The sequence below is a fragment of the Cryptomeria japonica genome, chromosome 7 (assembly GCF_030272615.1).
Source record: "Cryptomeria japonica chromosome 7, Sugi_1.0, whole genome shotgun sequence".
NCBI lineage: Eukaryota > Viridiplantae > Streptophyta > Pinopsida > Cupressales > Cupressaceae > Cryptomeria > Cryptomeria japonica.
In genome coordinates this window covers 617727257-617744929 of record NC_081411.1, presented here as the reverse complement: position 1 = coordinate 617744929, position 17673 = coordinate 617727257, and the positions used below count along the sequence as shown (strand labels likewise).

General features: G+C 40.6%; 1 protein-coding gene across 1 annotated transcript in view; it reads right to left on the bottom strand.

Annotated features, from left to right (window-relative positions):
* LOC131035853 (cytosolic endo-beta-N-acetylglucosaminidase 1) overlaps nucleotides 1–17673 on the bottom strand; it is a 219624-nt gene that overhangs the window by 9155 nt on the left and 192796 nt on the right. The window contains exon 10 of the mRNA XM_057967598.2: nucleotides 5375–5510. Coding sequence (XP_057823581.2) covers nucleotides 5375–5510 — 136 coding nt within the window. The remainder of the gene's footprint in view (nucleotides 1–5374; nucleotides 5511–17673) is intronic.

Here is a 17673-nt window from a genome sequence, read left to right as displayed (position 1 = left end):
TGAAATCGGCTGATGCCTCTAGTAAGGTGAAAAATGCAAAAACATTGGCTGAAATGTTTGAGCACGTTGTCATGGAGGTGGGAGCAGAGAATGTGGTGCAAATCATCACAAATAATCCAACAACATATGTGACAGCAGGTAGAATCCTTTTGAATTATCACCTTTAGCAATATTTTCATTTGTTGTGGCTTTGTTTTTGTTGGTTGCATCTTTCTTAAGAATAACTTCTGCTTTTACAGGTAGAATCCTCCAAGAGAGGCACCCCTCTCTTTTTTGGACACCTTGTGTAGCGCATGTCCTTGACCTTCTTTTGGAAGACATAGGGAAACTTGAGTGGGTGACTCCAGCTGTGGAAGATGCAAGGAGGATCACAGAATATATTTACAATCACCCTTGAGTTCTACATTTGATGAGAGAGCACACCCAAGGGAAAGATTCGGTGAGAGTTGGTGTCACAAGGTTTGCAACGATTTTCTTGATGTTGCAAAGCATTCTTGCTGCATTGAATTCTTTGAAACAAATGTTTGAGTGAAGCATGGCTAAACTCACCTTATTCAAAGAAGGTTGAAGGAGAGACTGCCACATGCATAGTCTTTGACATCCAATTTGCACAAAGGGTTGTAGAGAATGTGAAGGTAACTTTAAAACTTTGATTATTAATTATTCTTGATTCAAGTCTCTCATTACTAATTTGTAACATCATTAATTAATCTTTTTGTAATTTGTATTTTTCAATTGTAGGTGTCAGAGCCCTTGGTTAGAGTTCTTCGCTTGATGGATGGGGATAAAACCCCAATGGGGTATATTTATGAGGCCATGTATAGGGCCAAAGAGTCTATCAAAAATTACTACAAGGGGGATAGACTCAAATTTGATCCCATTTGGGAAATTATTGATAAGAGGTGGAATAATTAGTTCCACCAACCCATTCATGCAACATGGTACTTCCTCAAACCTCGTTTTAAGTTCGGGAGTTCTTACTCAGATCCTAATGGAGAGGTCATGGAGGGTCTCATAGTTCACTACATGCATTCAGAGGATGGTACCCGATGTTGAGGAGAGAGACCTCATTGTGGGCGAACTCCAAAATTATGAGGAGGCAAGGGGTAAGCAATTCTCTTCAGAGCTGGCTAGGAGAGGAAGAACCACTCAATCCCTAGGTATAACATTTGCCATTTGGATTTTGGGATTTAAAGTGATTGATAAATTATGTTTTCCCTTTTGTCTTTGCTTTCTAACTTTTCAATTTTTATTTTATTTTGCAGATGCTTGGTGGCAAAATTGGGGTGGAAACACCCCGCATCTCAAAAAATTTGCCCTTAAAATCTTATGTTAGCCTTGTAGTTCATCCAATCGTGAGCACAATTAGAGCTTGTTTGAAGCAATCCACACGAAGAAGAGAAGCAAGTTAGCGCATAAACACCTCAATGACCTTGTCTTCGTGCAATATAATCTTTGATTGCGCGTAAGGAAGGTAGAGGAAGTAGAAGGTGGTCCAATTGACTTGGATGATATAGATCCTTACAATGATTGGACATCACAGGAGCAACCTCCATTGTTTTTCAAGGATGACATCATTGATTTGGAGAGGCAGGCTACGGAGGAGGAGGGGGATGGATTTGGTTTCACGGTGGATGACATTGAGGAGGAAGAGGATGAGGATGAGGAGTCATTGTCAGTGCTAGAAGCAGGTGGAGACATACATTCATCCAGGATGGAGGACGAGTCAACCACACCGAGCGAGGCACAGTCATACCCACTGCAGACTTCTAGGACTAGACCCTCTAGTTCTACCTCTCCCCTAGTTTTTGCTAGAGCTGGGAAGAGGAAGTTGTAATTGTAATGATGTATTTACTTTTGGTTTTACAAAAACTATTTACTATTTTGCTTCCAAGCTTCCAACCATCAACATTCCTCACGAGGATGCGATTTTGTAGACACTTTGCATTTAAATATATCTAGAAACATCTTGTTTCTTTTATGTTCTCATTTATTGACTCATTGGATGCATCTTCTCATTAAATTTTGCAAAAAAAATGCATTTTTAATTAAATTTAAGCGCATTTTTAAGTTGCCGAGTTTGTTTTTTAGGCCTTGGCGAGTAGTTCATCTATGGTTATTAGAGCCTATCTTTGAAATATTTCCCTTGCAAATTGAATTATTAAAAAATTTAGCCAGACCATAAGTAATAGCATATTGGGGACATTACACTTAGTCATATTAAAGTATTACAAATAATTCACAACCTAGCACCATGGGCTTATTGTAACAATCTCCCGTTGGTTACTAATTTCTTTTCCAATTCACAATTACTATCTTAACAACCAAGCATATTCCATTTAATCTAGAAAGGTCGACTTCAAAACTTATTTGACTATCGTCATGGTGACGACTACACACCACCACTCATAAGCTTTCACTAGAAATTGGTAAGCTCCCAATGTCCGGGTTATCCCTAGAACCAAACCTAAACCTCGAGGGTTCATTTGTGATGACCCTACCTGCATATCTCTTTTAATTAGAGGCTTTGCAGTTTGTACACCAATGCTAAAGAGAATTCATTCTCTCTTGTACAAGATCTTTGATCTCGCTTTTAACTCATGATTATTCAAAGCGTATGCTTTCAATTTAATCCAATTACAATAGAATGATAACAAATTACCAACACTCGAGACGTTGGTTCCATACCAATCATTAGTGTACAAACACACAAAACCACATTGAAGTCAATTTCATTCTAAAATCCCCAATTCACATAGTGATTGGCTCTAGCATACATCATTTATACACAAGGTGACTAGCTCATACACACATCGCAAGAACAACTATGACTAGCTCATACACACATCACAAGTACAATAATTACTCGCTCATACACATCACAAATACAATAGCGACTATCTCACACACACATTACAAGTACAACAATGACTAGCTTAAGCATATGGCACATATATTCATTGTGAGAAATCCACACATGTTCACATAAAGATTAAATGGCATAATGGAATTGCATGCATCATCCCACAACTTGGTTCACTAACACATAAGCCTACAAGTAGATCTCATCTAGAAAAGTAATGTTAATGCATTTCATACTACACTATGGGTCCCTCCCTTTTTCGAATCCACCACTATCTGTGATGACAATCAAGCATCCCATACTACTTGATGTCATCATTGGTACAAGAAAATATAACAATGTGCACAATACTCGAGGCCATTCACACAAGTATACAATAAGTGACCAACACATACACAATGACAAATTAGCAATAGGAAGCAGATGCGACACAACTGCATGCATTTTCCCATTACATGGTTCACTAACAACTACCCTTATAGTGCATCCTAGTTAGAAAAGGAATGCCAATGCATCCCATACTACTTTTGATCATCACTAGATAAGGAGTAAGTGTAACAAAACACATCATAGGAGGACATTAATAACATTCCCACAACTTGTAGAACCATCAATTTGTTGGATTCAAACATCTATGGCCCCTAGGCCACCAGATACAAGTTTATCCAACTTGGAAGGGAGTAGTACTAGACATATAATACCATGTGGCCTTGGTGATATATCGACTAACTCCATACTGCATTGCAATCCCCCTTTTTGACACTCTACACTTGATTATATTTGTTGATGGATGTCCATATTGTGATCCACCTATCTGTCCCTCAACTATGATTCATTGTAAAGATCTTTAATTTTCTTATTAGTTTTAATTGTCTCTTTTAATTATCTTTAATATTTCTGCCACGTGGGGTTCACCCTGCAGCGTGACGGTAATGTCACGAGCTCCAGTTTGCGGTGGTCATCGGTTCGAATCCCTGCAGAGTGCACCATTTCTTGTGTTGATTCCCACTGGTTGTGTGCGCATGGTGTTCATGCCATGTTTGGCAGCTTGCTGGCTGACTGATTGCCCACGGAGGTGCATGACAGGACCTATTGGCTGGTGTCCACGCATGCAGACTGGCAGCAGTAGGTGCGAAGAGCGCAGCGTGATAAGGAGAGAGTGGAGGGATAAGGAGTATGGAGTGATAAGGAGAGAAATATGGAGAGATAAGGGGAGAACGAAGTGATAAAGAAGAAATGTTAGGAGGTGTTGATACCTCAGTATAATGTACTCGGGGATGGGGTCACCCTCTATGGCCCCACTGGTTGAAGGTCCAGTCAAAAGCAGTCATTGATCAAAAAAAAAAAAAAATCTGCCACGTAGACCCTGCATTAAAATGTAGTAGTATCAAATCAATTAAGCATTCAGCCTCAAACCAGACTAAGTACAAAAACCATTATTTATTGGATCAACAAGATCAACAATATGATCTCTAGAGTGGCTTCAGCTCATAAGGTTCTTAAGTCCACTTGAGTGACAGGATGAAAAGGCCAAACTTAGTAGGCATGCGGTTATTTATCTTTACCTTAATTGGGAAGCGTGGATGGTGTTTGTGGATGCACAAAAGAAGCCTCTTATAAGAATTTTAAATTATTAATGATATTAAATGCCACAATACCTAAGGAAATCTAGAGATTCAATGCATTTTCTCCATAGAACTCCTAAAAGTTTGAAATTTTCAATGATATTTCTCCATAGAACTCCTAAAAGTTTGAGATTACCATCTCATTCTCCCTAAAACCACAAATTCAGAGAACATTCCACAAAGAGGTTGGCTGTTGCATGTGCCTTCAAATTGTGTACATATAAGATCATTACATTCTTATTAATATAGAAAGATTAAATAGTTTTCTCCTATTCTGTATTTATTTGTATTCTCTCTTGTAAGGAATAGGTGACAAAGATATAGAACATCCACCTAATAAGCTTCAAGGTTATTGCTTAACCTGTATTTTTACATACATTGTCTGGATGCTTTGTTAATGTTTGAAATCTTTAATTTTTAGAAACACAGTCATTGATTGTTTAAATATTTGCTATTATATTATGCATACAAAATAGCCATAAGGTATATACTCAATTATACAGCTACTGGATGCAAAAAAATGTACGATTGTATATAACAATATGGCATTGATCATCAAAGAAGAATCTATTCATGATTGCTTACAAGAATTTTTGCAGCTATAGACTATGTCCCTAGATGCAGATCTCCCTAAATGGATACTTGATCTAACATACTGCATACCTATAGTGGTTGAGTAGTATACTATCCATATTCCCCTTCAACATTTTGTTCCTATTGTTTCTTACTCTCCACGTGCTTCAGGTGCAAGAATCAAGGAAGGAAATATATTTAATAGAAATTTTAAAAAATGTTCGTTCAGGGAATCCAACCTCCATTAAGAAAATATACTCAAATAAATTTAAAAAGAAAATTTCTTGTAAAAATTAAAGAAAAAGTTCCTCACATAATATGAAATGCGAACAGGGAGATTTCCCAAGGCTATGGTTCCTTGAAAAAGCTTCACCATAAAATTAGTGCCCTTCTCAATATCACCTTTAATTGTAATGCATGCTCCACCATTGTATGAATCATCTTGAAAACTGCCAATGCCAATTAGATGAGATATTTATTACCATATATACATGCATTTCTTCAAAATTGATCATTATTTTCTTCTGCCATATTCATAAAACAAAAGAATAAGCCACAAAACCAAAAAGATGACCAAATTTACTTTACCTACATCAATAAACTTATAGCATTCATTTTGTGATTCAAACATAGATGAACACTATTTTCTCCCTCAATATCTCTATGCATTTGGGAACTAGAATAAGCTAAGGATTTCTGTTAAACTTGGAAGCAAACATATAAAGAAAAGAAATTTCCCAATTCACTAATTCCATTAATTCTCTCATTTACCCAAATAAGAAGAACACAATTGCTTTCTACTTATTTTGCTCTACTTAATAAATTGCCAACCGCATATATTTGGTTGTATTCCTAATGTAAACACACAATATTTTTGGTGGATGATACATATAGACATTTCAACTTTTAATTTCTTCCATAGTTTGCTACATCGACCAAATTCCCTACCATTTTGATTGGTTAGTGCTTTATACTTACTCTTTTGATTATAGTTGATTAGAATAGTTGCGACTTTTTGTCATTATGGCTACAAATTACGGGCATATTGCAGTTGATTAGTGATTGACTAAATAAAACAGGAATTTACAAGTATTGGCATGCTTTGCTGGTTGAGAGCCCTAATCATGACATCTATAAATCATCTTTCCATTAGGGTTTTATAACTCATGACATGGATAAACTTGTTTTTTAACATACTGGGATAACAAGTTTACCAATACATAACAAAATACTACTCAAATCATAGCCATCATATGGATCAATTCAAAATAAGGAAGGACCTCTACAAGTTCCCACCAACAGCTGGAATAAAAAAGTAGTAAGTGTAACCTCCATGTAAGAATACCCCAAAAGTAATTAAAAACAGATCAGAGAACCCATTAAGGCATCCAAGGAGTAGCAGGTGAGATAAACAGAAAACAGATTTCAGTTGAGGAGTTCAATCACCTTAAAAAGTTTAATGTTATCATGAACTGGAGCGACTTCCACATCCCTTGGGAATACTCCACTATACCCACCTCTAGGAAGATATTTGTTGGCCTACATTGAAGTCTCAATCACACTTTCATAAGAATACATGTTGTGCACTATCAACTAGCAATCCTTTGCCTCCTTGTGAGATTTTGCCAAGAGCAAGAGCTCAATGAAAAGTACAATAGAGACACAAAATATTGATAGGAATAAACTATATTCTATCAAGATGAAAATATTGATCAACTGGATCATCAATCGTTACATACAATAAATATGAGCCTGCTTATATAGGCAAGGCAATATGGTTATGTGAGCACACAAACATGACATGTGGCTCAATAAGAAACAAGGGTAGGTAGGAAATAGGTGTGATAGGTAGGAGAAACAATATAATATTCCACATGAGGTGCATGAAGTCTCCCCAATCATGAAGGGAAGATGTAGGAAAAATACTCATGATGAATGAAATCTCTGAAAATTGCTCAAGTGTCCCCATGTTGATGAAGAAAGATACCCCCTACAAAGGTGGCAAACTGCTCCACACTACTGAAAAAGGCACTCCAAGATCTAGTGGAGATGAATGTAGAACAATATCCAAAGACTCACATGTCTCCTCAAAAAGATAAAGAAACCCCCTCCAATTGCTAGACAAAAGTATCTACAATCATGTCAACCTCGAAAGAATGATCATGTAGAGAATGCACAAGAGGGTCAGAGTGTTCCCTTGCAACAATCGAAGAAGAATCATCTTCATCTTCATCAAAGATGAATGTCATCAATGATGTCTCCCAAATATGCAATGTAGGACTCCACAAACAAACCTGCAATGTCTGTCAAGTAGTCATCCCAATCAACTGAAGCTGGAAGACATGAAATATCCTGCTGCACTGAATCACAAGAAGACAAAACTGTCGCACTAGCTGCATCATCAGGTGCAATAGGTGATGTGATATCAATAGGAGGAGATGAAATACAAGGCTCAAGAATGGGGTCACATGTGAGAATCCCTAAGTTCAAGTACCCAAAGTTCTCCTCAATAGTTGAATCATCAACATAGGAAGAATCAACCTCATCAATAGGACCAAAATGTGAAAAAGAGCACAACCGAGATGCATGATCAACCACCCCAGTCGCAATGATAGCTCTTGTCTCCAAGTCTCTAATGATAACTGAATTAGGTGTGAACTCCACAGTTTTCCTAATTGCCCCATGTGTGATTTGATAGATGGAAAGAAGATGTTTGTCAGGTGGGTACACACAACACATCATTGAAGGAGTTATCCCCAATGATAATAGATCCTTTCCCAATCACATCCATGTATGTATGATTGCCCATCAAAATCTATGGCATGTGGCAAGGCTCAAATGAAGAGAACATAGACTGCAAAGATGTCTTGGATCTAGAAGCCATCTCCTTGAATCATGACTTGTAGTAGCACAAAGAGCTTGTCCCTTTCCTTTATCTGTCCCAAAAGAGTGATCCTTTCCTTTATCCTTATCTTTGGAAGCCGAAGTAGACATTCTAGAAGGTAGGTTGATTTTGTTCTTCTCAAGAAGATTCTTCAACTCATCAATATCCTTCTTGTAACAATGATGTTCATCATGTCTTGACTTCTTGCAATATGCACAAAAAAAAATGTCCTTATAGGATTTCCTCTTAGGTGAGAATGTAGAATCACCTTGTTGTGGAGAGGATGATTGTGCTCCATCTTGTTTAGGCTTAGGTTTCTTTTGGTTCTTGCCTTTTCCTTGATTGCTTTGATTCCGTTTATTAGACACCAAAGCTTGTGACTTTGAAGATTTGAGAATCCCCATCTTGGTCAACTTAGATTGCTCAAGTATCAACATCTCCGTGAATGAATCAAATGAGGGAGAAGTGTATGGGGAACTGTTGTCATTTTATCACACCTTGGTCCATCGGCAAGAATTGATCAAAGATACATTCTATGGACCAACGCTGCTTCAAAATTGATCAAGAGAGGACGATGGAGTCATGGTTTGAAGTGTTGCCTTGTTGGAAGTTCCTAGCCCCCCTTTTTTCTTCCCCGAAACTTTGGAACCTCGAGGTTCCAAAGTTCTTTGCCTTAGCTGCTTTCTTTCCTGCTCCAGAACCCCGAGGTTCTGTAGTTCCCTTCCTTCCCTTATCTTTTCTCCAGTTTCTCCGAAACCCCGAGATTCCGAAGTTCCTTGTCCCTTTTCTCCTTCCCTCTTCGGAACTCCGGAACCTCGAGGTTCCATAGTTCCTAGCCTTCCTTTCCTTCGCCTCTTCTCTTGAGCTTCTCCTTTGCCCGGAACTTCAGAACACTCCCCTTCTCTCTTTAACCCTTTCCCTCTCTATCCCAAAACTCCGGAACCCCGAGGTTCTGAAGTTCCCCTTCTCTCTTTAGCCCTTTCCCTCTCTATCCTAGAACTTCGGAACCCCGAGGTTCCGAAGTTCCTTCCCCTTTTGCTTTCTCTCTCTAGTTCCTTTTCTTCTTTTCTCCTCTCTATCCCGGAACTCCGGAACCCCGAGGTTCCGAAGTTCTTTCCTTAGCCTTTTTGAAGTTCTCCCCGAGGTTCCGAAGTTCCTTGCTCCTTCCCTTGTCTTCCTCACTTCGGGAGTTCGAGCTTCCAAAGTCTTCGAGCTTCCTTCCGACTGGCGACACTTCCGGATGGCGTGATCGATACTCAAGGCCTTTAATGCTCCGACAGTTTTGGTGACTTGTACACTTTCTTTTGTGGAGCCACAAGGGTGCATTAAGTGTTTTGGTAGAATTTCCATCAAGGGAAGCACGGGGGCCATGCTGGGTGACTTATGTCATGTCTGACTTTGGAAGGTCAGTCAATCTATCTTCCCCATAATTGCCTTTGGAGGTATGGCTAGGTTGCTTGCATGTACAAGTCAAGTGCATGCACTTCCCTGCACTTCCAGACTGACATACAGGGGTCATGATCACCATTGTAACCCATTTTTCTATATAAGGTTGTTAAGCCTCATTGTAAGGGGTTCTCTCCCTACTAACTTGAGCTTTCTTATGCTCCTTCTCTCCTCTTGAAGACTTGTAATTATTTTTTGCATTTCTGCAACTGTAAGATTGGCCTTTGGCCTTCAAATGAATTGAAGTTACATTCTTGCCTTCTTTCAACTTGTGCATGCTGTGTATGTTTCCTTACCTTCATCATAAGTGTATGTTGTGGCTCCTCTCTCCATATATGCTGTGTTGACTTGTTTTCTGAGTGTGACTTGTGGGAATCCTTCTCCCCTCTTGACACTTAGCCAAATTCCAACCTCCATACATGGGTTTGGGTCACTTATGCAACTAAAGTTGTGCATCTCTGGGATATTTCAATTGATTCCTTGTGCTATTTTGGTTGGGAGAGAAACAATCTCTTCTTGGTGCATCACCTCCTTTCATTTCAAGCACTCTCTCTTCCCTTTACCACTGCAAATTGTTAGGATAGGCTTAAGAGTTAGTTTTGAAGTGTTGAGTTAGTTCAACACTTGCACCTAGATTGAGAAGGAAGCCGGCCTTCTCCAGAGATTCAACCCCATGCGCAAGGTCCCACACTTCGAGGTTTTTTCCATGTTTCACAAGGTTGCTGAGTTGATAGCTCAACAAGGGTGCGAGCTTTTGTGATAATAGTTTTTGGCACGCTTGGTGGGACTTTATTCAATTCACATGCTAAGGATTCAGTGTTGTTCTTGGCATCTTGGCCTTTGGAGGCAGTCATCTTCAAGCACTTGGCGACTCTGCTCACAAGACCGGTCTCTTGCATGCAGTTTGTTCTTCTCTCTGGAGTCCCGAGATTTGCAGGTTCCGAAGTCAGTGAAGCCATCTCAACCTCAAAACCCCCAGGTTCCGTAGTTCCTAGGTCCGCTACTTCAGAAGTTCAAAACCCCCAAGTTCTGAAGTGCTTAAGCCCGAAAATTTGGAACATCCAAGTTCTGAGGTCTCTGCCCGCTAGTTCAGTTCCTCGCTCAAGCAAGTTGCTGATTCCATGCCCAAAATTCAAACAAGGGCGATTCTAAGAGGAAATCTGCTGGTCAAGCAGTCCTAAGCCCAAGACAACTGAAGATTCGGTGTGTTTCTTCAGTTCATCAGGCCTTTGGAGGCAACATCTTTCAAGCACCAACCATTCTATGAGAATCCCAACCATTTTTCCCCTCCTTACCAGCAAGACCGAACTAGGACTGCTCCTAGTTTCAACCCAATCAACTTCACTTCAGCAATAGGTGGGTACTTTCCTAATGCTTGCCACCCACCCACCCCTACTCAACCTTCTTGGTAGCTCACCCAGCTCCAAGATGATAAACAAATGCAAATTACAAAAACCAAAAGTGTGTTGCTTGATTTCACCAAGTAGCTGGAGGAGTTGAAGAGGCATCAGGAGTGGGATTTGCAACAAGATCAACTTGCTTATCAGGCTTAGCTTCAGCAACAACAGTTGGGAGCCCAAAGACAACATGAAGAGTTCTTTGCAAGGCAACTTGCCTCTGCTAGGAAGGAAGAAATTAAGCAACTAGCAGCCATAGAGATGCGGCTCATGCAGGAAGAAGGGTCTGCCCCTAAGGTGCCCAAATTTGAAATTCCAAGTTTCAAACGGGGGGCACCCTCTAAGCCTTTGATTGAGCCTCCAAGATTCAACATCCCAAAATTTGGAGGATCCCAATCCACTATCTCACAGAGGCGCCCACCTCAAGGGTCTTCTCCTATGCGAGAAATTCAAATGCCTCAGCTTCCCTTGCACAAATTTTCACCCACTCAACCCTCTTGTCCTGATACTATTTCACTCTTCAAGGGCAGACCTGTCATATGGAGAGCTGATTGTGCCAGTAAGCAGGGGAAGGGAGAGTTGCAGCCTACCATTTGTGAGCTTTCACATGTAAATGAGGGTGTATTGTCAGGGTTGTTGCATGAGGTGATTGAAGATAATCACTCTCAAGGAATCTCTATCCAGGCAAACAATGACAAGGAAGAGGATTCATTCCTCTTTTTTGATGAGCTTCCTTTCCTCTCTGAGAATGAGGACATGCCCATGGTTGATAAGGTCTCAAATCATCAACAGATGGAAGTCAAGGATGAGGGGAAGCTGCAACATGAACATGAGACTGAGCTGGAAGTGGCAAAGCATGGACACATTTTTTTCCTCGAGGATGAGGCGGTTGACATGCCTAGGGGTGTCTCTCAACCTATGAATAACATCACAATAGAACCTATGTTCCAAAGGGAGGAGCTTCATACTTCTCCCAATAGTCCTCAGGATTGCTGTGGTGTGGGGGCGCTTCCTAGCACGGAGCGAAGCATGGAGAAGATTGATGACGATCAATTCTGGGATGAGTTGGAAATATTTTGCTCATCCATCCACATCCAAACATCGTCTCCTCAACTAGAAGAGAGCTATGAGCAACAACAACAGGGGATTCACGCTTCATTGGATGAGTCATCAATACCCACCCTTGCCAGCCAGCAAGATATCAAGGCAGTTGAGCAAGATAGCGAGATCAATGTTTTTTGCTCAAACTTAGAATTATCAAGAGGGTGTCCAATCACGCATCTCGCACGGATTGAGCTTTGTAGGTCGTCCCATGTCATGCTTACCTCTAAGCATGAAGTTGAGCATCAAGGAGAGCAAGTTCTTTTCACCCATCCACTCGAGGAGGACAACATTCAAACATGTTGAGCTTCATTGTTCTCAAGCTTTGGGAGGCATTCGAACAGCTTGTCGGGTGCCTATCTTTTTTCTTTTCCTGGCTAGTTGTCCACAAACATGAAGAGCATCAAAAGCTGGTTAGGAAAGGCAGCTATTTTGATAAGCCTATCAATGGCTTTGTTTGATTTTCCTTTCCATATAAAGCAACGTAAATAGTAGACTAGAAGTTGTTTTGCTTTCATAAGTGCTTGTGCACATGCCGCGTTCTCCTTAAGAGGGTGTGTGCTCTAGTTTCCAGTTTCCCTCCAAGTGATGGCACACGCATGTTTGGGTCTTTCGATGACTCAGTGCCCAATGGATGGTCAAGGCTTCTGGACTTCATGCTTAGTAGGCAAGCATCCTGCAGAAATCTCCAAAAATGTTGTCATTTTATGACACCTTGGTCCATCGGCAAGAACCAAACAGAGATACATTCTATGGACCAACGTTGCTTCAAAATTGATCAAGAGAGGACGATGGAGTCATAGTTTGAAGTGTTGCCTTGTCGGAAGTTCCTAGCCCCCCTTTTTTCTTCCTCGGAACTCTGGAACCTCGAGGTTATGAAGTTCTTTGCCTTAGCCACTTTCTTTCCTTCTCCGGAACTCCAGAACCCTGAGGTTCCAAAGTTCCCTTCCTTCCCTTAGCTTTTCTCCAGTTTCTCCGGAACGCTGACGTTCCGATGTTCCTTGTCCCTTTTCTCCTTCCCTCTTTTGAACTATGGAACCCCGAGGTTTCAAAGTTCACCTTCTCTCTTTAGCCCTTTTCCTCTCTATCCCGAAACTCCGGAACCCCGAGGTTCCGAAGTTCCCCTTCTCTCTTTAGCCCTTTCCATCTCTATCTCGGAACTCCGGAACCCCGAGGTTCCGAAGTACCTTCCCCTTTTGCCTTCTCTCTCTAGTTCCTTTTCTTCTCTTCTCCTCTCTATCTCAGAACTCCGGAACCCCGAGGTTTTGAAGTTCCTTGCTCCTTCCCTTGTCTTCCTCACTTCGGGAGTTCGAGCTTCCGAAGTCTTCGAGCTTCCTTCCGACTGGCGACACTTCCGGATGGTGTGATCGACACTCAAGGCCTTTAATGCTCCGACAGTTTTGGTGACTTGTACACTTTCTTTTGTGGAGCCACAAGGGTGCACTAAGTGTTTTGGCAGAATTTCCATCAAGGGAGGTATGGGGGCTATGTTGGGTGACTTATGTCATGTTTGACTTTGGAAGGTCAGTCAATCTATCTTCCTCAGAATTGCCTTTGGAGGTATGGCTAGGTTGCTTGCATGTACAAGTCAAGTACATGCACTTCCAGACTGACATACAGGGGTCATGATCACCATTGTAACCCATTTTTCTATATAAGGCTATTAAGCCTCATTGTAAGGGGTTCTCTCCCTACTGGCTTGAGCTTTCTTATGCTCCTTCTCTTCTCTTGAAGACTTGTAATTATTTTTTGCATTTCTGCAACTGTAAGATTGGCCTTTGGCCTTCGAATGAATTGAAGTAATTCTTGCCTTCTTTCAACTTGCGCATGTTGTGTATGTTTCCTTACCTTCATCATAAGTGTATGTTGTGGCTCCTCTCTCCATATATGCTGCGTTGACTTGTTTTTTGAGTGTGACTTGTGGGAATCCTTCTCCCCTCTTGACACTTAGCAAAATTCCAACCTCCATACATGCGTTTGGGTCACTTATGCAACTGAAGTTGTGCATCTCTGGGGTATTTCAATTGATTCCTTGTGCCATTTCGGTTGGGAGATAAACAATATCTTCTTCATGCATCACCTCCTTTCATTTCAGGCATTCTCTCTTCCCTTTACGACTGCAAATTGTTAGGATAGGCTTAAGAGTTAGTTTTGAAGTGTTGAGTTAGTTCAACACTTGCACTTAGATTGAGAAGGAAGCCGGCCTTCTCCAAAGATTCAACCCCATGCGCAAGGTCCCACGCTTCGGGGTTGTTTCCATGTTTCACAAGGTTGCTGAGTTGATAGCTCAGCAAGGGTGCGAGCTTTTGTGATAACAAGAACCTTGAGCTAACCTATTGGTGTGAAAGCTAGATACAAAGGCTGCATACTCTGAAGGAAGCTTGTCCAACAAGTTATAAACCAATTGAGCATCCTTTTTGTCAATTCCACAATCCTTTAGCTTTGCTCTAAGCTCAATTGCTTTTGTGACATAATCTTGGATTGTATCAAAATCCTTGGGATCCAAAGTTGTGAGTTCACTATCAAGCTTGTAGCCCTTAATCTCATCAACTTGACCATACAATTTCTCATAAATATCCCAAGCTTCTTTAATTGTCGTACACTTATCAATGTGAAAAATGAGGTCATCTGATACATACTTTCTAAAAGTTCCAAGTGCCATAGCATTCTTAGTGAGCCATTCAATTTGAGCATTAGGATCTGCCTTAGGATCAGGTGGTGCTGTAATAGTTCCATTTACATAATGAATGAGTCATTTTTCCATTAGTTTACTCCATGCCTTATCTTCCATGAAGCATAATTATGAGGAGTTAAAAATGGAAATTTAGGAGAACCCATAGCACCAAACTGAAAAAACACAAGATAGAGAGAGGCACAATCACACAAGACACCCCCCCAAATTACTCAATCAAGAAACCCCCCCAAAATGATGATTTGACACTTTATACTTAGTGCATATACAATGGGCCACTTGCAAAACAAGGCAAGGTGGACTTTTGATTTCAATTTTACAACTGCCTCAAATAGGCTATAAGAGACTCCAACAAATACTGCAAGTGATCTAAACTGAAATTCAAGTAAAATGCAAGTACCAAATAGGCCAAAAATGACCAAATACTGAGAGTACAATTTCTACTCAAAATCACTACAAACTAATGGCAGATTATGAAAGTAGACGAAAAATTATGCACTTTAAAAATAAAACCGACACTTGAAAAGGAGGTCGTATGACCTCAAACGAAGTGTTTGAACTTGCAAAATTTGGGATTATACAGGTACAGTCATGAAGATTTGCAAATTCTGAAAAATCCGTCCATCAAAATTAGAAATTTCCTCCACCACTGCGAAGAGCACAAAATTTTAGCCCATTTCAAAAAAAATTGCACCAAAAAAGGAGCCAAAATGAGCAAGTTATGACCATTTGAAGTTGAACTGCAATTTCAAAAAACCAAATGAGGGGGGTAAAAAATTTTCAAAAATTGCTGATGTAGTGCTGACAACAACAACCTGTAAGCTTAAAATTGATGGTTGTCTAACCGTCAATTTTTATTTTGCCTCCTTGCCCATATGGACGTCCGTACAGTATGGACTGCTGATAGGGCAAATAATAAAGTGTCGCGTGGCGCTCTTGCTTTGCAGTGTTTGGTGAATGGTGGTATGCCACGTGTCAAATGATGTGGCTGGTGACAAGGCCTTCCAGACGCGCTGTGGAAAACGTCGTGGGTCGGAAAAGGGCAACACCAGTTGGGAGCAGCGACGGAGAGCCGGTGTAGAAGCAGCGACCGACAGAAGAACAGGCAGTCGCCGACGAGAGGACCAAACGGTGGCCATGTTCAAAGTGGCGGAAGACAGTGTTGGTTGGAAGATCGTCGACGGGTGGACCGGTGGAGAGAATGAAGCTGCCGGAGATGGCAGACGGCCAAAGAATTAATGAAGCCGTCGGAGATGACAGACCACCGGAGGGGAACAAGGCCCGCTGGGAAACAGTGGTCGGTTGTTCGTTGGAACAGAGATCGGAGTGGCGGGGGTAGCGGCAGTTCGAAGGAGCCGATGGTCACCGGAGATCGTGCAGGAGGTGGTACGGTGGCCGACGGTGGTATAGTGGCCCTGCCGAAAAGCTGCGGACAGAGCACGGTGGTCGTGGGGGGGGGTACCTCCCCAAAAATAAAGTTTTATTTTTTTTCATTTTAAAAAAAAAACCCTTTTACAATAAATATTTCAAAATTCCCCCAAAAAAATTTCTGCGATAAATGAAAAATATATTAAAAAAATTCGCAGAAAATAAAATAACTTTTTTAATGAAATCCGTACAATAATAGCAAGATTGGCGATTTTTTTTTTTCCATCACAAAAATAGGTCAAGTTTATACTCGATTTTTATGGAAACGGCCTCCCGGACTCAACCGTGATGTCCAAATCGCTGTATGACGCCCCCCCAAAAATGCAGATTCCCAAATCCTAAAATTGAAGCCTCAAAAAATGACTAATCAAAGAAGCCCTTTAGGCTCTAATACCATGTGAGATTTTGCCAAGATCAAGAGCTCAAAGAAAAGTACAATAGAGAGAAAATATTGATAGGAATAAACTGTATTCTATCAAGATGAAAATACTGATCAACTGGATCATCAATCGTTACATACAATGAATATGAGTCTGCTTATATAGGCAAGGTAATATGGATATGTGAGCACACAAACATGACATGTGGCTCAATAAGAAACAAGGGCAAGTAGGAAATAGGTGTGGTAGGTAGGAGAAACAATATAATATTCCACATGAGGTGGATCACCCACCAAAGGTGGAATGTAACAACAAGATAAGACCACAAAAGGTGGAAAATCACCTACACACACTATCCCAATGTGGCATAAACACCCAGGTGTCTCATACCCAAACTACTATGAAATGCATTATCCTAAGTAAACTTAAGTGGTGTAAGAATATCCAACATGAATAATTAATTACACCAACACTCCTTTCTAAACCATGTAGAGTCCTAATATTGGTAGTATAAATTATAAACAAACTTAGAATCTTCTCTCTCTTCTTGAGGAGAACCAACTGAAGAATGATGTGCCACATTAGCTTGACTTGCATTACCAAAGCTAGAATTTTCCTTCTCAACTATAAGAGAGCCACAACCATTCTCATTTGCCACTAGAGCAAAAATCCTAACTCTCCTATCACACCCTTCGCTACCTCCTGTTGTGATGTTTTCAAACATCATCCCATTACAAATGGGGTCCCCTACTTTTTAGGCCCTCTTGGTCTTTTCGTTTTGGTTCGTTGGGTCTTTTTGCGGCAGTCCCTTCAGTCTCCCTGGTTTGCAAGTGTTGTGGGGTCAATTTGATCAAGTCTACAAATCGTTTGAGCAATTTTGGTTGTGTGGAACTCGTTAGGTCCATTTTAGGGTTTTGCCCTTCAAACTTAGATTTGAGGCCTTTCCTTAAGGGTTTTGGAAAAAATGAACATTGCATCAGAATCAAGACCCTTTAAGGAACCTGACAGTGAAATTTGAGCAAATTTCGAGCAACTTTCTAATTTTAGGGATTTCACTGCCTCTCGGATTGGTCTAATTTTGCCAAATAATCATCCTTCCTATTTTTAGTAAGTGTCATCTTGTCCTATTTTGCTTTGATCTTAACATTTTGCAGTACTTGTTGGCAATTGACACTCATCCGATAAGAGTTAATGGCATTTTGGGTTGTCATTGATGGCAACTCACTATCTCAGGGTCAATGGTTTCATTGTTTGGTTAACCGACATTCATTGTGCTTAACCAGT